This window comes from Trachemys scripta, chromosome 11 (genome assembly GCF_013100865.1).
Source record: "Trachemys scripta elegans isolate TJP31775 chromosome 11, CAS_Tse_1.0, whole genome shotgun sequence".
In the NCBI taxonomy this organism is placed as follows: Eukaryota; Metazoa; Chordata; order Testudines; family Emydidae; genus Trachemys; species Trachemys scripta.
Window position 1 is genome coordinate 66,519,059 of NC_048308.1, and position 24,720 is coordinate 66,543,778.

The following is a 24,720-nucleotide window of genomic DNA, read 5'->3' on the forward strand; positions in this document are numbered from 1 at the left end:
GAGTCTGGTGGCACCTTAAAGACTAACAGATTTATTTGGGCATAAGCTTTCGTGAGTAAAAACCTCACTTCTTCGGATGCATAGAGACTCTATGCATCTGAAGAAGTGAGGTTTTTACTCACGAAAGCTTATGCCCAAATAAATCTGTTAGTCTTTAAGGTGCCACCAGACTCCTTGTTGTTTTTACGGATAGGTTGTGAACCTCTTATTCAGGAAATAGCACCTCCATCCAGAGGTGAAAGTAAACCGGTACGGTACGGTATACCGGCAAGAGCCAGTACGCCATGCCAGACCGCACTGGCTTCCGCGGTGGGGATTTAAAGGGCTCTGGGCTCCCCGCTGGGAGCCCAAAGCCCTTTAAATCATCCCCGCAGCTCCGGCAGCCGGGCTGGGGCCGGGCTGGGGCCGGGATTTAAAGGGCTCAGAGCTCCCAGGTTGATTTAAAGGCCCTGGGGTTCCCAGCCACAGCCGGTGCCGCAGGGCCTTTAAATCTTGAGAGGCCCCGCCTCTTCCGGTTGAGGCCACGCCCCCCTCAGGACTCCGGCAGTACCATTAAGTCCTGTAAGTTACTTTCACCCGTGCCCTCCATCTCTCAGTGGGACTAGGCCCATAACATCATACTATTGTGTGGATAAAGACCCCAGCCTTAGGCTTCAAAAAAAAAAAAAAAAAAAAAGGAGGGGGGTCTCTAACAATCTCCATTACATTTAGTCAAATGATACATTCTTTCATCTTGTAGGAAGAGGCAGTTTTTCTGCTAATGATTGAAGATCATCAGTTAAAAGACACTATGCATTTTACTGCCTTAAGCACCTGAGTAGAGGAAAAGCATGACTTGCACACACATGCTCACAAGCCAACCAAGAGCCTGGAGGTTTAGTTGCAACAGAGCACTTTTGTAAACTCAGAGACCAGATTCAGAAAAGCACTTAAGCATGTATTTTAAGTGCATCCCTAAGCAGCAAAGCACTGAAGCACATGTGTATGTCCCACTGACTTTAAGCAAGTGCTTAAGTACTTAGTTGAATCAGGACCAAAGATGCTAATGGCTTGCTCCAATGCCCACTGGAGACCAACAGAAAGGCACCCACAATTCCACTGGGTATTGGATCAAGCTCATAATTCACAGCACCTTTTGGTCTTGTTTATGCTCCCTTCTCCGACTCCTCATCCCTTCCCCTGAACTACGCTGTGAAAAGCTTTCAAATAAATGCGGAAACTCTCATCTGGTATTACACTAGTGAGTGTAAGTTCCCAGGGAATCCAGCATTGAGCCGTCTGACTCTGCGGGATGATCTGTTATTTTAGCCATTAAATCCCCCTTGCCCCACCCCTTTTTTTAAAAAAGATTTCCTTTTATAGTTTGTTTGGATAACAGTGTAACATACATACCTGCATATACTTAAAAAGACTTCCAGCCAAACAAATCCATACCCACACAGAGAATATTTCAAAGCCTGTCTAACCCCAAATCTACATTCAGGAACTTTATATTTGATTTATGTGCACATTTCCAGGCACTCTCATGTCTAAAGAAAACCCGAAGCCTTGGTTTCCAGTCTAACGGAGTGCATATTTCACATAACTCAGCGAGATGTTTGTTTTAGAAGTCTGAGGAGTCAATAAGGCTCAGTAAGAAACTCAGCAAAGAAATCCAGAGGGCTGTGTCCCATTCTTCCCTTCATTGGCAGTCCTTAGTTCTACCCTCCAATTCCTGTTTTGTCTCTCAGATAGAGTTCATTTGTGAGTCTGATTATGTGTCTAGAGAGAGAGGGGAAGGATGGGTAGGACCTGAGGTACAAAGGCCCTGACCCTCAAAGGTATTTAGATTCCTGTCTTCCACTGAAATCAACAGATGTTAGGAACTTAAATACCTTTGTTGATCTGACCCAAAGAGACTATGTAATTTGGCCAAGGACACAGAGATTAGGGCACTAGTTTGGATTTGGGAGACATTGGTTCAGTCCCCTGCTGTGCCACAGATTTCCTGTCTGACCTTGGGCAAATCACTTCAGGTATGTCTACTCTGCAAAAAAAACCACCACCACCACCACCACCACCACCACGCAGCGCTGAGTCTCAGAGCCTGGGTCAACTGACTCAGGCAGAGGGGTCTCCCGCTACGGGGCTGAAAATAGCTGCGTAGACATTCAAGTTTGGGGTGGAGCCGGGGTTCTGAAACCGGGTGTGTTTCTCAGAGCCCAGAAGCAAACATCTAGATGGGCTTGCGCTAAGTCCCCTGACCGGAGCTCTGAGACTCTGAGCTGTGGGGGAGAGGGGGTTGTATTGTAGCCACACTCTTAGTCTCTTGAGGATGAGCCTCACATCCTTTCCTACCTCACAGGGTTGCCATGAGGATAAATCATTAAAGATTGTGAGGTGCTCAGGTTCTATGGTAATAGGGGCCAGGGCCGGCTCTAGGCACCAGCAAAACAAGCTGGAGCTTGGGGCGGCACATTTTTAGGGGCGGCATGGCCGGCGCCAGAATGCCGCCCCTAAAAATGTGCCCCGGCCGCCCTAGCTCACCTCTGCTGCTGCCGCTCGCGCGCTGGCTGATTTGCGCACCGCTGCTCGCCCTCCCTCCCAAACCTCAAACCTGTCTGACCTTGGGCTTGACAGCCTGGGAAGGAGGGGGGACTCCGAGTGGCCGTGGCGCACGTGCCGCTTCTCCTCCTCCCTCCTAGGCTTGAGAGCCTAGGGAGAGGAGGCAGGGCTGGGGATTTGGGGAAGGGGCGGGGTTGAGGCGGGGCCGCGGGGGGGGGTGTAAGAAAAAACGGGGGGGGGGGGGGGCGGCCAAAAATCCTAGAGCCGGCCCTGATGGGGGCCATACAAGATGCAAGTGGATCTAAAGAACCCACTTTGGCCAGAGCCTGGAGAAGTGGGGCCAAAGCTGCTGCTGGGTTGTCACGCCCCTTTCATGTAACTGGGTGGAGAACGAGCAGCCCGTGCAGGACCACTGATTCACCAGGGGGCTGGAATAAATGGGCTGAAAGGCAGGTGATGACCTCTTCCCCACATCCCCAGTTGGGATGAAAATTAAAAAATCTCAGATATGTTCATGAGCTACAAAATATTTCCGTTTTTGTCAGTCAAAACATGGTGTTTTGATCATTTCAATACATAATTTTAAAAATGTCTTGGGTTTTTTTTGTTTACTATAATTAGCTTACATTTCAAACCAAAACCTGATTTCAAACTAGAAACCTGGAATTTTTCATTCCAAAAATGTCAAATGCCAACAATTTTAAGTGGTTTATTTCCCGCCCCCCAAATTTTTGAAGTGAAAAATTTGTCACAAGCTAACAGTTCTCTAGAAAAACTTCAGTTTGGATGAATCGGCATTTTCTGATGGAAAAACATTTTATGAAGAAAAAAAAATAATCCTGGCCAGCTCTACTTATGAGTACTAACTTGCCAACTACTCACAGATCATTTTATTCTCCTCAAGACAATGTATGTATGTAAAGCCTATTGTTTTGCTTTATCTGTGTTTTCACAAGGATTCCATTTATATAAACTAAAAACACCACTATGCACAGTTACATCTTCACTGCAACATACTTTTGTTATTAGAGCATGCTGTTTTGCCTCAGAGAAATTTGCGTGATCAGACAGTAACTACACAGGTCCATAAAATATCAAAGTGGTCCAATGGTTGTTAACTGAGTGCTTACCTTTTTCTGAGTCTTGCTTTATTAACAATTTTTCTGCCAATAAGCAGAATGGGAAGCATCTTGTTGATGTAGAAGAAGTTATGCACTAAAATTACTCTGTCAATTTTAATGGAGCTACTCAATATTTATGCCAATGTGGAAGCAAGATCTGGGCCAGTGAATCAAACAATACATAGAGAGTGGAACTGGTTTTCTATAAATCCCTTAGTCAGAGTGTTTGACTGTAAAGTTTTAATATTATTTAAATTAAGGCCCAGTGGGAGAAGCAACCTTTAAACAGAAAAGTTGGTGCAACGGCTGCTCTTATCACGTTATGTTCATGGAAATACAAAAGAACAAACCAGCAAACAGAGACATTGACCTGCCTCTGAATATTTCCTAGAATTGATTGGGCAAAGGAAAGTTCAAAAGTTTTGTTCGGGGCACCTGCCATGGTGCATTTTGCTTCAGCAGGTGGGTTGGGTAAGAAAGGTCTGGCCATACATGGTATAATAGCCTCAAGCAATATATAGATAGTAGATAGATTGCAGAGCTATAATGTCAGTGAAACACCAAAGTGGAAATAAAACTACAATGGGTCAGATTCTAGTGTGAATCTAGTGTAACCCCAGTGAAGCCAAATGAATGACTCCAGATTTTCATTGTGATCAGTCTCTGGCCCTCCATTTGTAAGCTTGACACTTTCTTGTGTCCGCCTTCAGGTGGAAACGGTTCTGCTCTAAAAGAAAACCAACAGGAATTTCCTACCATATTGGGAGCTGAACAATTGCAAACCATCCACAGGCAAAGGAACCTAGAGAATTCAAACCCTTACTTACTCGTTGTATGTAGGGAAAACCACCTAACCTTATTTGACGTTGACAAGGATACAAAAGGACATGCAGATTGCTAAGATCGGCAGGGGAAGCAGGCTGGGTGTTTACCCTGTGCTCCGCTCATGCAGCCAACCCCATCCTATCACACTAAACCAGAGCTAGTCAGGAGAATGTGTTTAATCGTTAGGATTCTTACCTGGATAGGTCTGCAGAGGTTGACAATGCCACTCTCCAATACCCCGGCCGTAGCAATAGCACTGGTATCTAACACCATGAACATACTTCTCCCACGAATCCCCAATTTGATAAAAGGTCCGGGATTCCGAATCCTGGCACTGGTCTGAAGGCATGAAACAGATACAGGTAAGTGTCAAATGTTGACTTAAATGTACAAAAAAACAAAACCAAAACGTTGGGTCAACACACAGGAGAATGATGAAGAGGGAAAACACACTGCAAACAGTGTTACTGCAAGCATTACTCAAAGGGGCAATAGAAGTCTAACTTCAAAACTAGAGTACATAGAAACTCATCCAGACCCTAGATTTACTACTGCAATGGCAAGTCAGATGTTTGGGTGTTAATTCAGCTGTGGTATGTTTTGGACCATGACAACACTCCAAGGACAGGCTCTGATCATGCAGTCCTTCCTCCCCCTAAAGTCAATGAGAGTTTCTCTTCCACAAGGAGCTGGCCAACAGATATTATTTTGGAGCCTGGTTCTGCTTCAGCCACTGGGCCTGTTCTTTTCTCACTTAAAGCTCAGTCTTGTTCCCATGAAGTCAATGGCAAAACTCAGGTGTAAACTCTAGAGTAACACCATTCGCTTCAACACACTGATTCCAGACATAGATGAGTGTAACTCACATCTGAAACCGGCTCAGTAGAAATCTTATTGATGGACTGCAATGAGCATTAAGAATTTGAAAGAATAGGGACGAGGTTTGGAGAAATCAATGACAAAATTCAACAGACAGCACCTTTAATGATATTTTCCAACTCATTTTAAAACAAATTTCTTTCCTTCTTTCAAAGGAGCAATTTTCAAGAACTTTATGATCTGATCTCTAGTAAATCCGGGCAGACATACAATAAATAAAGCAGAATTTAACCACTAGTCCTTTCTGAACTGTTGCCAAAGAAAACATATTAAAGTTCTCTTGGGGTTGGTAATCGCAGATCAAACAACTAAGTCTTATCATCAGATCAGAGTTCGTTTTTTGGTCAGAAAAGTACAGAACTACGATGGTTTTAGCTAAACTCTGGCATGCTATTAACACGTGCACTCTTAGCATTGGCCTGCTCTCTTCTTGTTTGGCTGCCCAGTATAATAAGCAGCCAAATAAAATAAGTTTAGTCCATGGTAAGATAATATTTGCTGGTGCAATTTTCCATGCTTTTCAGTTCAGTCAAGAGACCAGAAGATTTCTGCAAAGCAGAGGAAAAAGAACAATTTTACAAGGTAGAGTTTAGCATTACTGGCTTGCTCCACACAACAGCTGATTGCATGAAATCTGAGGTTCCCGCTGAACGCCTTATTTGTCAGAGTTCCGTCCAATGAGTAGCTAAAATGACCAGTTACCCCGTAACATTGGCAGCTACTGAAGCTAGAGTGTGTTATAGCGTAGGAATACTCCAAGGGAGGAATCAGTAAGGAGTAAAGTTGCCACTACCTAGGGTTATTGCAGATATTATCAGCTTCTCCCACTACACGTCAGATCAGCTGAGTTAAGTCAAATTCTGCTCTCACTCACTGCGCTGCAACTCCTCTGAAGTCAGTCACTCCAGTTTTCTCCTAGTGTGATCGAGGGCAGATTCTGTCCAAAGATGTGGCCCAAATTCACCCATCCGCCCTATCACACATTTCCTTGTTATTGCATAGCTACAACAAGTGGGAGCAGCTGGGAATTAACCTACCGACAGGATCACATTTCCATCTCCCACGACCCTGGCCAAAGCATGTGCAGTTCAGCATGTGTCCTTCTTCATGACGCTTGTGGAATGTCTGGTTAACATCATAGGTGATGTCATCAACGATACACTGGTCTGATTGAGAGAGAACATGATACTTCCCTCAATGATTGCTTTAAATAAAAAAAGTTACGGAATACTTCTTCCGCTGAATACTTCTACCCCTTCCCCATCAGTGCAATGAGACTTATTGCCATGAAAAGCTATAGAAAAGAGAGACAGGATTGCAAGTATCTGTCAGAGATAAGTGTGATCTTCCCAGGATAGGATTATAAACTATGATCCCCTGTGTCCACTTGTCAGCATTGATGTTAATGGGACTATTTGTGTGATTAAGGGACGCTTGTAGGAAGGAGGTTTGCAGGATCCAGGCCCAAAGTATTTAGCCTTATTTAAATCGGGTTCCCATGGCATGTGGATTATAGCACATGAAACAGCAACTAAAATGACATATTAAAAAAATCACTGGGTTTGCGTATAAAGGGCTAGATTGTGACATTCTTACCCGTGCTGAGTAGCACTTTACTCCTCACTGATTTCAGTGGAAGTAAAATACTACTCGGTGTGAGCAAAGGTATCACAATACAGCCCCAAATGTTCTCCGCACTTTATTTTGCTTGGTAATTGACGACACTTTGTTGTAACCCCAAGAGAAGAACTGATGCATTATACGCTTAAGTTATTCCTCGTACCCACTGATGCATGATGCAGGGCCAGATCCTCCAATCAACAGAGCGATGGCAATTTATACCATTTCATAGAATGTCAGGGTTGGAAGGGACCTCAGGAGGTCATCTAGTCCAACCCCCTGCTCAAAGCAGCGCCAATCCCCAACTAAATCATTTGAGGACTTGGCCCTAACCCTTTATCCTTAAAGCAATCTGGTCAATAACAGCTAGTTTAAGAAAACATGCAAACCTGAAAACCCCTGTAGAAGCGAGTTGCTTTGTGAAGCAATCAACCATCATAAATATGGCCTGTTATTTGTGGCAGGATTTAGCTGCACTGCTAGTAGACAGGGCATGGAATCAGCCTCTAAAGACCGGTATTCGATTCTGGGTCCGCCACAGCCTTCCTGCCCTTGGGCAAGTCATTTAATCTGTGCTGCCCCTGTTACCCATCTATAAAATGAGGCTAGTACTTCCCTGCCTCACGAGTGTGTTGTGAGACTAAATCCCCTGGTGCTTTGTAAATGCCGAGATATTACAAGAAGGCCCACAGAGGTTTCCCGACAGCTATGATCTATCAGGGGGGTTGAGAGAACCCACACCCTTTAAAAAAAAAAAAAATATATTTCCCTGACTAGGTTACTTCGCTCTTTTCAGCAGAAGTTGCTTTAACCTGACAGTTTCCTTTCACTCTCCCCCCATTTCCCCTCATGACCCATCCTTCAGAGATCACAATGCTGAGTGCTGGCCAGTTAGGCAGAGTTAGAAGGGAGCTTTACTGAACAGCAGGTCCTTCAGCTGTGCATCTCTCACCGTTCCGCACAAGACGCATGGAAAACTTCAAAGCCCTTGAGAGAGCCTTTCCGTATAAATTATATCCCATTTCAGCAGTGGTGTTAGCATCCTTTCTTGGCTCTCTGACAGCACCCTCTGCTTTTTCCAGACATGAATCCAACGCTGTAAGTAGCTTTAGGATGATCAAATGTCTACGCTCGCCCCTTTGAAGTCCTCTTTTTTGGTGCTGTCTATGCACTTCCCCACTTGGGCTGCTTAAAAGAAATCTCAGTACTGTCCTGCCAACTTTTCATACAGATTAGCCTGCAAAGGTAATTCAGCCTACACAGAGGAATTAAAAACCTCACTGCAAAATAGCAAAATAAGACTGCACTGCCCTTTAACCCCGCCTTCAAGCTTCAGACTAGCCTGGGGCTTTACACAGGGGAATAACCTCAATTCAGCAACCAGAGTAGCTGTAATGGTGCGGACCCTTAAATATAAGCAAGAGAACGCAGGGATGTGCGTTGATCAAGCGAATTGAGGTTTAGTGAGTGCTGAATTGGCACTATTCCTGAATGTAAACAATATCTGGATCTTTGTACAAATATCCCTCCTGCCTCCACAAGGGAGACCTGTTGAAGTAGAATCGTTTTTGGGGGCTGCTCTAATTCCCAATGAAGTCAGTGGAAAGAATCCCTTTGACTTCAACGAGAGTTGGATCACGCCTTTGGTGCATAAATTAAGACACATACCTCTAAGCTGGGAGTATGCAATGCAGGTCCATTCGCCTCGGCCATTTCCGGCACAAGTGCATCTCATCATATGGCCCATGTCGTGCTGTTTGTCCCACTGGTCTCCAACACGGTACATGACACCTTCATTGGTTGTGCAGATTTCCTCATGGGCTGTTCAAGAAGTGTGAGGGGTTTTATTTAGAGTTACAATGAACACAAACATTCATATAATCTGCTATACACATTCCCACAGTGCTACGGGCTCCATACTCTAATGTGAGGGGTTTATGACCTCACTAGGTTTCCAAATCCCACTTTCACTAGGTGCTGATGTTCTCTAAATGTAAGTCCCTGACATTAGTTTATTCACTCTAAATCAGGTCTTCCTACCTCCAAACCTGTTCGGCTCTAACTACAGAGACTGTGTAGTTATGGATGGCTGTGCAAAGTGGGTGTAAAACCCACCACTGCTGGCCACTCACTTTACACAGATGTAAATATCTATGCAAGGCACAAAGGGAGTGAAGACCCAGCCATGCTGCCTTTAAAGGACCACAAGAAAGAGGAAACTATCACCTAATTGTCACTTTACTTTTTGGTAGACAGGAGTGGAGGAAGATATCTTTTGTTACAAGCCTCCTACCAAACTATACGTTCATCACCGTCCAAAGGAAAATCATGGGCCAGACCCTCAGCTGCTGCAGCTGTGTTGAAGTCTTTGGAGGTATGGCAACATACATCAGCCGAGGACCTAGACCCTATACTTTCACCTAAATTACCTTTTCTAAAGGATTTTATGTCCTGGCCGAATTCCAACACAGGTTGGACATAAAATTGCCGACATAAAATTGCCTTCACATTTTCAATTAGATGTGGTATTCTTTTTTGCCACTTCATGTCTTAAAAGTGTCACATCTCATTCCTATGCTCTGTTTAACATGTGCTGGGTTCCATCCTAGAGGTGGCTGCATTTCAGTGGCGGGTGGAATGATCCTTGAATCTGTCACCTACGTCACAGGGTGCGGTGGGGTTCAGTTAATGTTTGTTAAGATATTGAGATCCTCAGATAAAAGGCATTGCTATAAGTGTAAAGTTCTCTTTGCTCCATACAGAATTGTATGTACACGAGCAAATGTAGCATGGGAGCTGCTGAGTTATAAAAGGTTTGCTGTTTAAAATGGGTTCTCATAGCTGCCTTGTGTTCTGATCTTGCAGGAAGTGCTAGTGCTCTCCGTTGCCTTAGATCTAAACACACACAACTCCTTTTGACATCACTGAGACTGGCATAAACTGAGACCTGCATAATTGCCACGGTAACAGACTGATGTTAGAAGCACAGGGTCATCCGTAACGGCAAGATATGGCAAGAGGAAAGGATGAGTAGCGAGGAAGAAGGCTTCTGCAGATATAAGGCCAGATCCTCTGCTAGTGTAAACCTCTGTAGTGTCACTGACGTCAATGAAGCTATGCCAATTTACACTGGCTGAGGATCTGGCCCAGAATTCTCTGCAGCAAATGGGCAGAGTAAATTTCTTTCTATTTGTAATACCAAAGTCACTGGTCAAAAATCCCCTTTAAAAGCCCTAGAAGAAACTTGAATTGGACTACAGCTACCTGGAAGCCACTAATGACTGAAAGTTCACCACAGTGATGGACGCAGCTCAGTGGACACTGAGGGCTCCACATCCCAATTGCATTTCATGGGCCACAGTCTGAGAACCACTGGTCTTAAATAGAAACCTCAATGACTGGTCTTGAACAGAGACCAGCCAGAGATCTTCCCACCCAGCACCACCATCCACAACTTACCAGCCATAGGGCAGAAGCCAAACTTCTGTTCAGCATCGTAGTTCTGGGTGGTTCCGCACCACTTCATGTTGTCTTTCCGTCCCTCAGAAGTACAATCAGTGTAATTGCGGTTGTTATACAGGAAGGGGAAGTGGCACAAGGCACCATTGGAGTTGCCACCCCGGGTTTGGACCAGAACTACAGAAAGCAGGAGGAGTAAAAGAAAGATGTATCTGAGCCGGCATTTTCCTCAGAGGATCCAGGCGTTGTTTCAGAACACAGCACGAACCCTCAGTTTGCATGTGCCCCCTTACCAGAGTACCCTTAGCCCTCTTTTCTGACGGAGACTAATTTAATCATGTAAATGTAAACTTTGTGAAAAGTTGGTCCACATTTGCAAGGAATTTGCAAAACCCAAAAGCACCCACCATCCCCCATGCACAGAGGTGGAAAGAGTGGGCCTGGCCACGGGAATCATAGAGGAGTAGGGAAATCCGACATAGGCCCGCTGTGCCAGGGAAGCATCGGCATTGGAATCGTAACAGCAGCTTCACAATGCGCACAGATTCCCCTGGCAGAGAGGATCATCTGAGGTCTGCTTTAGAGTTTCTTTGCACCAACAGAGTCATCAAGAACAAACAGGAATAGGAAGAGGGAGCTGGTCCAGTGAGTCAAATATTCTCTCCGTTATATGAGAACAGGAGTACTTATGGCACCTTAGAGACTAACAAATTTATTTGAGCATAAGCTTTCGTGGGCTACAGCCCACTTCTAGCCCATCAAAGCTTATGCTGAAATAAATTTGTTAGTCTCTAAGGTGCCACAAGTACTCCTGTTCTTTTTGCGGATACAGACTAACATGGCTGCTATTCTGATCTCCGTTGTATGACATCTGTACAACCCCACGGAAGTAAATGGGGCTGGGTGGATTTAACTGAGAGCTGGGCTGTGACCAAGGACTTTAAATAAAACCTCAGCCCTTAGGAAACAGTTGCAACTTAATGATGTAGAAATAGCCAGGAAGAATGAAGCCTTTGCTTGCATCCTCCTACACTGAGATTTTCCCAGCCCAGAGTGGAGCAAAAGGGAACTCTTAGACACCTATCACCAATGCAATCCAGAGCAGCTGAATTCCATAAATTCTCTTAAAATAGAACAAATGGGACATGATGGAAAGGGATGTAGAGTTTCATCTGAAGGACCCAGAAGATATTTAAAAAAAACCAAACCCATGCGAGTGAAACACTACTCAAAAACGACAGATCTGAGAAGTAGTATTTTACCACTTTACTAAATCTACCAATACATGAATAACTTCAGCCGCGCTTCACTTAGGGGAATTTCTGCTGGATCTGACCCTGTCTGGCTGCTGTCTTATGGAAGGTCCATGGGCTTCCAGAACATTGCCCTTCCCTCCCCACCCCAGCTGATGTAGAATGTTGCATTAGCCATGCCACAGCACCCCTTCCCAGTGGCAGATTAGGATTGCTGCTATATAAAGCAATCTGATTGGGGAGTCAGGATTAAGGGAATGACATCAGAGGATTGCACAGATGAGACTCCGGGCAGTGTCCTACCCTCATGGCCTAATATGGGCCAGGGCTCTTGTCTGACTGGTTGAAATTCAACCTTGGATCAAAGACCGTGAGCTATACTCTGTTTTAACAGCTTCATTTTTAAGATCAAGTAGGGAGAGCAATAGAACACAGATTTTCTTAAATAAAAATGCTAATCTGGGCCCTTTCCCATACAACACTACAGGAGGAGGCCCTCGCTAGCTAGTTAAAGAAAACCCTCAAGGGCAAAAGGATAGTCATGTAGTTCCATCATTTCCTCCTTTTCCCTAGCTACTCCTACTTCACCAGGGTAATTGACACCTTCTCCACATCCCAGGATTGGGAGTTTAATGTTTGCAAGATGCAGGGAAGATGGGGAACATGTTCACAAGAACTATTCACGCTCTATCATTTTCATCTTATCTTCAGATGGTGCAAATCAGCAGCTTCAGTGGAGCAGTGTCCATTTAGACCAGCTAAATCTGGCCCAGACAGTATTTATATTCACCATACCCAGATACTAGACATTCAACCTATTTTTCCCCAATACATTTCTCTAGACAAGCTTACCATTTTGTTCAGTACAAAAGGAGTATCTGTTGTCCTGTTCGAAGTTGGAGGTTGTGCTGCACCAGAAGTGTCCATCCGAACGACCTTCCGTGGTGCAAGAATAGAAAGTCCTCCCACCATAGGTGAATGGCAGAACACATGGCTCCCCATTAGAATTGCCACCATAGGTTTGGGTCACAGCTTTAAACCAAGCAAAGCACAACATTACATTACGGCTCAGTGTCCCCACTCCAGTTCTTTGTGCCCTAAAGTAACTCTAGCTTCACTGGATCAGATCCTCAGGTGGTATAAATGGCACTGACTTCAATTGTCCCAGGCCAATTTTATACCAGCTGAGGATCTAGCCCTGTAACATCATCATTCAACCTACATCCTCCCCAAAAAACATACTGCTGCAACTTAGTTTGAATAAAGTTGCTAATTCTGCATCCCATGACTTTATTCTCCCACTGCCATAGGTATATAATAAAATGGGAGTTACTTCTGTCCTATAGAACCAGGCCCCAAATAATCAAAACCAGGAAGAAATTCTGATTCTTTCCTTTCCCTTCTCCAAGCCCCTTGCAGTTCTTCATTTTGCATGCTCTTCAGAGCACCCTTCTTATACATTCCCCAGGATCCTACTTTCTAGTGAGGGACAAAACTCCCCATGGGGTTTTCTCTCCCCTCAATGCACATAGGAGCCATGAAAATTCAGACACGTTATGAGTGTTGACCTAGGAGAGTGTGTCCTTATGTCTTTAGAAACTGGGCTTCACTACAAGTGAAAACAACAGCTGAAATTCTCTTAGTGCCTGATGCACTGAAGTCAGTGCGACTCTTTCCAACGACTTCAGTGGGCTTTGTATCAGGATCTTAGTTCAGAGGCTGCACTAAAGACACTTATGTAGTTAAAATCCTTTTGCATGTTTGTCCCAATCCCGCAAAGCACTGAAACACTGACTTCCATGGGACTACTCACATAGTTAAAGCGACGCACTTGCTCAGCGCTTTGCTGCACTGGGGCCTTGATTTGTCTAGGTGTGAGCATTAAAAGAAAAGCTCATACCTGTCTCCTGGCAGCTGACACCATTGCCCAGGCAAGTACAAAGCATCTGTTGGCTGCCCTGCGTCTTGAGCCACTGCATCCCAACAGAGTACACCACCCCACTATCAGTAACGCAGTGACCGTATGGCTGAGGCTGAGGCTGGGGCTGAGGCTGGTAAAGTGCAGTTCGTACATCTGTGAAGGTTGAGGATCCAGATCCTATGGCAGAAAGTGTTAGAAAGGAGGGAATAAGCAGCAGGCTTTAAATCCAAAAACAAGGAACAGAAAATCTAGGTTAAGTGCTATGATGTTAACATTTAACTTTCTTAGGCATAATTATCTGCAGATATTTTTATGAATCGCTTTCCGTTTTCATAACATTTGTTTGCTCGTCAATTAGTAAATTTCAACAGTAAAAAAAAAAAAAAAAAAAAAAAAAAAATCTCTAGCCACGCTAATAATCCTCCCCAACCAGAGCGACTGCACAGCCAACAACTGTGACTAGAGCAGGTCAAAAAATGCCAGTTTTTCACAGGAAATTTTTTTTGGGGGGGGAAACCCCCAAAATTGTAAGATTTTTTTAAAGTTTCCTATGAACATGTTTTGCTGTTGTGGATGACAAACTGAAATAAAAATTGAAACCAATGAAGAAAGGAAAGGAGGAGGAAAAAACCCCAAACTGAAAAACTGGGTGGTTTGGTTTTTCCCCCCCAGTTTTTCCACCAAAAAACTGAAAAAAATCTCAAAAGAAACCAGTTTTTTCATGAAACGTCTATTTTGGGAAAATGCCGTTTTCCAACAAAAAATATTCTCAAAGGAAAATTTTCAACCAGCTTTAGTTAAGAGTAAGATGAAAAGAGACTCAGAGGCCTCTTCTGCACTTGAAAACTTTTGCTAAAAATTTCCCACTTTTCCTACCACCAGTTTAGCTCCACCTGCAACAGCCAATATGGGAGAAAAAGTATAGGCAAGGCTTTGACAACCATTGGAATTTTAAAAGCACAGTATGGTTTAGACCTGCTCAGAGCTCTGCTTTAAGTGCTAGAGGTTTCCCGGAGTCTGTCTATACCAGCATTCCCATCATGGAGTGGAACTGGTGATAGCAAGAGTAGGAAATTATTAACACAAAACCTAGTATACCCACCCCAGGGGAAAAGCTAGATTTACACATTAAAAGCAGAACTAGGTCATTAAAAGGACAAAGAACCTACATTAAGAAGGCTTCAGAAGCTGAATATGTTGCTATAAACCTAGGACAGAGGACAGTGTATACCAGGAAACTAAATAAACACCATACCAAAAATCACAAAGGATCTGACATACAAAATACAATTTAATACACAAGTGCCTTGTTGACGTTTCTACATATTAAAGCTTGAGCATAAGTGGATGTGTTTATCTTGCCAGAAGAATAGTTTAACTTCTGACATCTACAAGATATTCAAGTTTAAATTCGGGATATTTAAAATAAGGCACCCTGTAGAAAGCCTATAGCTCAGTGGTTTGAGCATTAGCCTGCTAAACCCAGGGTTGTAAACTCAATCCTTGAGGGGGCCATTTGGGGATTTAGTTGGGGATTGGTCCTGCTTTGAGCAGGGGGTTGGACTAGATGACCTCCTGAGGTCCCTTCCAACCCTGATATTCTATTTCAAAAATATTAACCCAAAGTGCCACATTTTCAAGATATAGCCTATATTTATAGGTCCATAAATCAGTGCATGCTATTTTTTTGGCACCTTTGAACATGCACATGTTCTAATCTGCATGTGCAAATCTCTTTTGTGCATGCAAACTGTGTGTAAATGAATTCGGTCATTTGCTCATGCACAAAAGATGATAATGTTTAGTCTCCTGTCAAATTTTGACCTTAAATATTGCACATCTTCCTCTCGCAAAACTCGTTAACTTTGACAAGATTTTTGCCTAAATCAGTGCTGTGTGATTCAGCACAAAATCTTTTGTGTGTGACTTGTACTGTTCAATGCCCCCACTTACCAATAAGATTTACCACTTACCAATGCCAGGAGTTTGCACAGATGAATGCCTTTCACATTTCCACTCGCCTCTGCCGTTACCAGTGCAGATGCACTGAAGCAGGTTTCCTCGGTTATCCTTCTTGCTCCAGGTATCTCCAATTCTGTATGAAGTCTTGGTATCCTGATCATTGCACCTATCTGCAAAGGAAAGGAAACATTTATAACAAAGGAAGCAAGGCTTAGTTTTTCCTATATTTAGCAGCATGCCCATCACAAAAGGAAAGATACTGGGTCCTTTGTTGATATTCCATGATTAATCTTCCACAGTACAATTCGTCTTCCGCTACCAAGCTCCATCACCCCTACCAAGGTAGCCATATGCTTTCAAGCCCTGACTCTATTGCAGAAAGGAACATGCTGGGAAGCCATTCTAAAACATTGGATGAAATCCTGGTCCCATGGAAGTCAATGGCAAAACTCCCATTGATTTCAATGGTAAAAGATTTCACCCAGTGATTTTAAACATTCTTTCGGATAGCACGTTTTTGCTCCCAGTGTGGACAAGGCAGAATGTGAAACTGACTCCTGGGTTACTGCCCGCTCTTGCTAATAGTTTTCAAAACCATTTTAAGCACCTTGTTCCTTGTGGGGAAAACCCTGCTAAGCTGAAACCCGTTATAATGTTGTTTAATTCTAAACAGTTTCTGAGAATGGTCATTGCATGCTGTAGACAGGGCCCAGTTGAACCTCATGGGCCTATTTCACATGAAAGGAACAAAATCCTGTTTGATAGGCAATATCTTTGGGTCAAATTCTTCACCCAGAAATATACAATATGAATCCTGTCTTTAAATAATCTACCACCCGTGATGAATTGAGCAAATAGGTTCAAATGATAGCATAATAAACTACGTCTAGCTGCACGCAGAGCCACATGGATTAACTCATTCTACTTCCATTCCAGCATTTTACCCTCACATGCAACGGCAACTCGATACAATGACTCACGTTTACTCATGGGTCAAAAATGCTTTCATCTACTCTATGAACAACTGTGGAATGAGGTACACACCACTTCAGATTGCCATTGAGCTAGGGTACATTGGGTCAAAAACTAACATGTGGCAAACACATTAACAAACCACAGAAGATAAAATGACACAGGGCTGTGTCTATACCAAGAAAGTGGTAAGTGGCTACAGGGCTGATAATATATTTATATGTACACCTCTACCCCAATATAACGCGACCCGATATAACACGAATTCGGATATAACGCGGTAAAGCAGTGCTCTGGGGGGGCGGGGCTGCGCACTCGGGTGGATCAAAGCAGGTTCGATATAACGCGGTTTCACCTATAACGCAGTAAGTTTTGGCTCCAGAGGACAGCGTTATATCGAGGTAGAGGTGTATATGAAAATGTGGACATTTGCCCTCAGAAGATCAGGTGTCTCAGGATGGGCACCCAAGAATTTAGGCACCCAAATCACTAGTTACTTTGGAAAATCTTGGCCATAATACTTATATTTTATCCACACATCAGTACTTACACTACTACGTGGGCCACAACTATCATTTTATACTGAGACAATGTATTTATCTATGTGATTACATTTTGGAAGCAAAACCCATTATTGGGGGAAAAAAATGAATAGGTTGCAATTTGCTATAGCGTTCAACAATAGACTCCAGAACTGTGAGATGAAAGCAGGGAGCACTGATTATAGTAACTTCGAAGCTTGCACATAACATGTTCCCCTTCTGCTTTGTCCTTTCCCATTTGACAGTTAATTATTTCCCCCCCATGTGTTTTCAAACAGAGTTGAAATGGTGAAGGCTGGTTTTGTTTCATAGCTTATTTCTTGACTACCTCTCTCCAGAACTTTGACTTTAATCCCAAACCTCTGAGTTTTAGTTCTTTACATTTCTACTGTTTATATTAGCAAAAAGCTATTAGCTTTATATCTCAAGGCAACTGGGCATGAGGCCATTTAAAGGCTACAGAGAAAGATCTCAAAACCCGCATAACAAAGGTACAAGAGACCTGGTCAAATTACCTTGGGGCAGATGTACAGCTGGTACAAACTGTCATAGCTCCACAATAGAGCTTGTTTTACAGTACAGTCATACTAAAAGAGAAGGTAATAAGCAGAAGTAACTTGTAAAAGCCCCCATCTACATTTTACAGGCCAATCCAGTGGGATATTTTGCAACAATGTAGTTGCACTGGTGCAAAGTTGGAGTGGAAAAGTGATGTGCTAGTGTTAAAAGATCTTTGCACAATTGCAAAGTATTTACACTAAAGGTTCACACCATTACCAAAATCCTCAGTGTAGACAAAGCATTAGACTAAACAATCATTGGTTTGGCTTTCGGATGGACTAGACGATGTTAAAAAACGACAAACCCTGCATTTTTAGAGCTCTGCAGGAATTTTTGGATTTGTTAATAATACCAGAATCTCAAGCAAGATAAACTAGGGGACAATTTCCCTTTAAAAGCACCTTCTCTCTCCACGGGGGCAATTCTAGGCCAAACTGTGTAAGGTCTGTGACTCGGCACAATGCCATTGACTTCCTGCGGGATATGTGGAGTGTAAATCAGTGCATAATTTGATCCACTAGAGCCATTTAGCCTAGAGGAATATTTCCCCAAAAATGGCTGTATAAAGCACAGCATGGACCCAACAACATAGCTTTCTGTGCAGGTGATAAGTGGCTAACTCCACAATGTATCCACAAGGGGGTACGGGATTTCAGAACAGGATATGGCAAATGCCATTGGCAAATTTTTGCTTGTGACCCATTCTTATGTTACAGTTTGATCTGGTCACCCCATACAATTTGTTTTGGTGAAATCCAATATACCACCTACTTCTCCATGCAATATCAAGCACACCACACACTTGAAGGTGTCTTCCTTTTTCTTTGTCTTACTTTAAGTGTCTTAGCTGGTGCATTCTGGGCCCCAAAGAAAGGATAAGAAAAGACATCATTTTAGAACCTGAGCTTCAGCAGAATTAAGTGCACCTGCCATTCTGCGTAGCGTTAGTACGTTGGAAAGAGAAATCGATACGTACTCCTGGAGGTACAGGTGATATGTCCATTGCCTTCGCCTAAGCAAGTGCAATCCACCATCATCCAGCCTTGGTAGGGCTTCTCCCAGGTCTCTCCAACAACATAGGATGTCCCAGCAGTGTTATCATAGCATCTCTCAGCTGTGGGAATGGAGGAAGACAGGGTTTTCTCGTTTGTTTTAAATATTTCTAAAAGCCAGGGGTTCTCATCCTGGGGATGGCAACCCCTTGGGAGGCACAAACAGGTGTCAGGGGGTCATGACCCCCTTTGCCTTACCATATTGGTAGATCGGAGGAGGCTGCCAGAAAAAAAAAAAGTTCTAGACACTGCCACTGCACCAGGCTAAGTTAGAGCAGGCTGAAGGCCTGAATCAGTTCAAATTAGCATCCTTTGTTTTAATATAGGATTCTTTAATGACATCTGTTAAATACTTCTGAAGCCTGATCTCTCAAAGAAATATGCCAAAACCACTACATACCTAGAGGTTTGCAGGTCCATTCCCCTTTCCCGTTGCCCAGACACACACATTCTAACATGTAGCCACCTGTCTCGTGTGGTCTACGCCAGGTATCGCCAATCTTATAGGACTGACCCCCTTCATGGCACCGATCTGTGGCAAACAGAAAATAGTTTAGTCATCACCTAGTTGAGAATTAGGCCTGTGTATATTCACTGTAGAACAGCAAACAATCCAATCCCGTCATTTAAACAGCATCCTCTTCAGGCATCCCAAGTCAACGTGATATGAACTTTTAGCGAAGATAAATGCTAAGAGGAAAAGAGTTACTGTCAGGGAATCTGGGCCTGCAGCAGAGCTAATCTTCAGGCAGCCTCATCGGTACAGCTGGCCTGCAGCAGGCTGCCCGATTGGCCATGCTGCCCGATTGGCTGCAGGCACCAGCAGACCGGTTCTTAAACCAGCAGCCAGGGCCGGTTCCAGGCACCAATGCAGCAAGCTGGTGCTTGGGGAGGCCCATGGAAGGGAGTGGCATGTCCGGGTCTTCGGCAGCAGGTCCCTCATTCCCCCTTGGAGGGAAGGACCCGCTGCCAAAGTGCCGCCGAAGCAGCGGTGGTAGAAGTGCTGACTGCGGCTTTTTCTTGCTTTTTTTTTCGCCACTTAGGGCGGCAAAAACGCCAGAGCCAGCCCTGCCAGCAGCAGCAATTTACTGGCTGTTTGATGCTCATGCTCACCACTGTTCCTACTCCTACCTTATCTTGGGCCTCTGCCTTGAATCCCTCCTTGCCTTCTACCGTGCTTGCTCCAATTCCTGCCGTCTGGTTTGACTTGGCCCTTGCCTCCTGACTACTGACTCTCACTTGACACTTGGCTCTGGTATCCGGTTCCCACCCTCCAGTTTGACCCTCGGCTTTAGCTGCTGACTCCGGCTCCTATCCTAGTCCTTGGGGCCCGATGCCTGCTCTACCCACAAAGCTAGACCACTCTCCTTCCAGTTGGCTGACAATTATTATCAAAGGAAGGCGTTTCCTTGAATGTCAAAGAAAGAGTTCCAAACAGAAGAGTCGTTGACGCTTTCTGAAGTTCCTCAGTCACCCACAGCACTCAGGTGAGACTTTGGTGTTTCATCAAAAAAAAAATTATTTTTTTTTTCCAGGAAAACATCTTTTTTTTAAATGAATTTATTAGGTTTTTTGGTGGGAAATTGCTAAAGAAAAGAAATTCAATTTTTTTCCAATTTCAAATCGCATTTTTCATTTTGTTTTAGTTTACAATTTTTTGTTTTATTTCAGTTTTTAAAAACCAAACCAAAACTTTCTCTTCAAGTTTAATTGAAATGAAAACTTCGGCGTCAAATCAAAACAAACTTTCATTTCATTTAGACATTCCCACAAAAGTTTAAAAATTTCAAATAAATTGTTGTTCACAACTTTTAAAGAAACTGGTTTTTCAACTGGCTCGACTTAGGCCTGTTGAATTGCCAAGAACCAGGAGACCCAAGAGCGCTAACCAGAATTTAGAAAACAAGGAGATCTGAAGGGGCTGGACCTTACAGTTGGATATTATGATATTAATCCAGCTAAATCTAAAATTCAATGCGCTGACATACTATAGGCCGATTCAAAGACCTGCATGGCAGTGTTATGATCAGATGGATTTGTAATAAATACATTTTGGATCCACTAGTTAGCACAGATCCATTTGCCGAAAGAACAGCAAGTGGAGGATTGCAAGGGCTGAGTCTGAATGGATAAGGATCATAGCACTGATCAAGATTCAGAGGCACCTGACCTTGGTCTAATTCCTAAAATGACCAAACAATCTGAGCAGTAGCAGTGATATGACACCTGATTCAAAGCCAACTGCAGTCAGGGGAGTCTTTCCACTGCCTTCAGTGGGCTTTGGCTCAAATCCATGATGAGGAAATGGAAGTCACAGCTTAACAATCATTTAACATCTTGAACCGGAAATCTCCCGTTTCTGATTCTGGGCCAAACTCAGCCGTGTCCAGTGCAACTCCACTGAATGCAAGGCAGAACTTAGCCCCTCGGCCTTTGCAGGATTTCCTTCCATCCAATACTGAGAGTTCATGTCTGATGTCTTGTGGGAAGTATGCAGCGCTGCATGTTGCAAATCAAACCAAACCAGCTGTTGTGTTAAAGATGCAATAAAGCTGTGATTCTCAAAGACAGCATAGGAACTGGGAAATCTAAGCCCAAATGTACTGATAGAGTGCTCTTCATCTACGGTAGCAGAAACTGTTTTGCAGACAGAGTCTAAATCAGGAGCTAAAGAGAAGTGGTTAGCAGGTGACTTAAAGAGTGACCCAACAACTCAAAGGAAAGGAGTTCCAGATAGCGAGGCAACAAAATGAAAGGGTGAGAAGAGAGCAGAGGGGAGGGGATGGTGAGGAAGCCAAGACAGGAGAAACAGAATGGGTAAGAAGCATGTTGGGAATGGTCTGAGAGATCACAATCTCCAGCACATAGGCTCTCAGAGTGGGTGTCGCTACAGAGGCCACATTAAGGGACAGATACTCAGCTGGTGTAAATCAGCACAAATCTATTGATGTCATTGAAGCTATGCTGGTTTTCACCAGCTGAGGATTTGGCCTTCATTCTCTGCAGTGAGTAAACACTGTTCCACTAGAGTTGCCATCAAGATCCAATGCATCTCTGATAGCTGTAATAAGCATGCAGCAGCTGAAATACTTTATACTGGACCTATTGGAAGGGCACTAACACACATATCGCACTATTTTTAACATGTCGTCGATTGGAACATTTGCTCTTTAAAGCCCAATCCTGCCAGCCTTGCTCAGACAAATAATTCCATTGACTTCCATGGGACCACTCATGCGAAGAGGATGAGCTTTTTCAATGGAAAAAGATTCCAATTGACTTCAGTGGGCTTTGCATCAGTCCGCATACTCCTAAGCAATAAGCAAATCTGAATTGAACTTGGGGTTGTCAGGTCAACCTCTCTGGAAAATGCACAACACTGAAGAGCAATGGCTCAAGCAATATCTTTGTTACATACTTGCAATGGTGCAGCTAATTCGCCCACGTCCAGCCCCGACGCAGGTACAATCCCAGATCATGGAGTCTTTGGGGCGCTCATAAGTCTCCCCTACCCGATAGGTAGATCCAGTGTATTTGTCAAAGCAAGTTTCTTCAGCTGAGGGGAAAATAAAGTCCATGTGATGATGAATTAAGGTGCAGGCTGTAGCATTCAAATTGCAAGAACACAAACCACATACACTCCTATTCCCCTCCCTCCCTCACCACTGTTTTTCCTTGTGCAGGAAAATTCAGATGTGTCTAGTTTTCTCTGAAGAGTAACAGTCACATATTAGTGTGGCAGCATGAAAGTCAGCAGAGTGGAATTCATGCAAGCACTGAGGGCTCACACAAGGCCCCCTACCCAACTGCAAACCAGCTGATTTGTGCTGCGCCAGCAACAAAAGACAGCCATAAACCATCTCATCAGTTAAGATAGGTTTATGGCTGCTTGGCATCACCAGAGCAGCCCAACACAGCCTGAGCAAACCAGTGAATACAGCCCAGTAAATAAAGTTCAGTTTGATTATCCAAATGTCCCTGTTACCCCAAACAGGGTCACATCCCCCAACATCTGTTACATTTAAAAATCCCCCTGTTATCCAAAACCTCAATTTTATCCAAATTTATTACATGTCTCCCTATGACACTTAGATAGTTGAGATCAAAATAATCATAAATCGGAATAAGAATAATTACTCCAACCTTACACCCAACTATGGGACACTCATATGCAAGTTAGAAGGATTGTGAAACAAGTTGCAAATGAAAGTCAACTTTTAAAATGTTTTTAAAAACGGTTTGACAGCATTAGGCTATGAAGTGCATATTAACAGTTACAGACCATACAATCAGATAAAAAGTTTAGAGAAGTCAGAGCTGAAAAGTTGGGCTCCAGATCTGTTGTGTACTCTGCAATTGTTAGGGATTTCAAATCTAGGGCCAGGGCAGATCATTATAGAGATGAGGCAAAGTTCAGATTCAGATCCACACTTTAGGCTGAGTGTTATCTGGACCCAGGGTTCCGATTGCAGGCCCATGTCTAATGAAGACTACCTCTTAAAATCTCAGGCCAGATCCCCAGTGTAAATGAACGTAAATCCATTATTGACTCTCACGCCCATTAACATGAGCTAAGAATCTTATCTGTGGTCTATACGTTTTTTTAATGCTTATTTTAATTGGCCTCACAACCCATTTTTCATTCATCATGACTCCCACCAACTTACGTTCAGGCTTGCTTTCGCAGTTAAAGCCTCTGCTTCCCCCATAGCAGGTACAGATGAGCATGTTTCCCAGGTATATGCGTTCCCATTGTTGGTTTATCTGATAATATCTCCCATTATCATAACAGCCCTCTGAAAAAGAAAGAGAAGTCTTGGGTTACATTAGCCTCCTTCAACCACAGCGCTCCAAACAAAAGTCAAAAAGGAGAGTTAAATCATGTGTGGACTATACATTAGGTCCTGATGCTGCATTCTTTGCATATGCAAAACTCCCACTGAGACAATGGGAGTTTGGGACACACAGAGAAAGCAAGATCAGGCACCTGAATGTCAATCCACACCACATTAGATACTGCAGTACTGCACAGGAGTTTAGAGCGACTTTAGTCTTAAAGGTGCCACAGGACCCTCTGTTGCTTTTTACAGATTCAGACTAACACGGCTACCCCTCTGATATTTGAAACAAAGAGTTATCAGACTCAGAATCTCATCTGGGGCCTGATCCAAAGCTCCATTCAGTTCAATGGAAAGACTGCCGCTGACTTCAGTGGGGGCTTTGGATATGTTCCAGCCACTGTAGGATTGTTTCCCAGGTTTACATTTACAAGTGTTTTGTCCAGGTCAGTTCCAAGTGTGCCAAGCAGCAGGGCTTCCGCCACATCCCTTGAGAGATCATTTCACAGCCTGATAGATCTCAGTGCCAGGAAGTTTTTCCCTGATGCAGCCTCAAGTTCCCCAGACGCTTTCAAAGGTGAGAACTGCAATTGTTCCAGCAAACACCTCCCAAATTGTGTTTGCAGAAAGAGTGTTTTAGTGTTTTGTTTTAAGGTTATTTTTAATTACATGTAATAATAAAACTATTGTTTTCTTAACTAAGGGCTCTAATGAAAACCATATACCCAGAACTGAAACATGAAAATAGCAGCTGTTTAGTTCAAATAAAAGTTTGGCATCTACATTTCATCAACTAAACCAGATCCCATTACACTATACTTCTGCCTTAATGACAAAAAACCACAGGGGCAGATTATGCTATTCTTACTGGAGTAGTACCACTGGGGCTGAGAATCAACTGCATAAAGAAGGGTGGCAGAATTTACCCCACTTGGGCTGGAGCCGTGGTACATCAGGGTGTAACATCCAGACATTCAAAGGCAAACAGAAAACTTTCCCCAAGCTCACTAAGTGCATCGCCCGCGAGTCCCTCGCTCGCTCTAGGCAGTGCTTGTTGCAGCGTGGAGCTAAAATCTGACCCAGCTGCTGGAACAACTGGGATCACTTTGGATCTCCATTTATCACAGAATTCGCTATGCACAAAAAGCACCTACATACCCAGGGCTGCAGC

The 24,720-nt window shown here is 43.7% G+C and overlaps 1 protein-coding gene across 1 annotated transcript in view; it reads right to left on the reverse strand.

Annotated features, from left to right (window-relative positions):
• The window catches only part of FN1 (fibronectin 1), a gene marked incomplete in the record, with an annotated part of 68,185 nt that overhangs the window by 43,028 nt on the left and 437 nt on the right, over positions 1-24,720 (reverse strand). Inside the window, 11 exon segments of the mRNA XM_034785731.1 lie at positions 4,686-4,829; positions 6,407-6,535; positions 8,658-8,810; positions 10,449-10,625; positions 12,554-12,733; positions 13,602-13,799; positions 15,596-15,754; positions 18,636-18,773; positions 19,112-19,243; positions 22,130-22,267; positions 23,379-23,507. Of these exon segments, the coding sequence (XP_034641622.1) occupies positions 4,686-4,829; positions 6,407-6,535; positions 8,658-8,810; positions 10,449-10,625; positions 12,554-12,733; positions 13,602-13,799; positions 15,596-15,754; positions 18,636-18,773; positions 19,112-19,243; positions 22,130-22,267; positions 23,379-23,507 (1,677 nt within the window).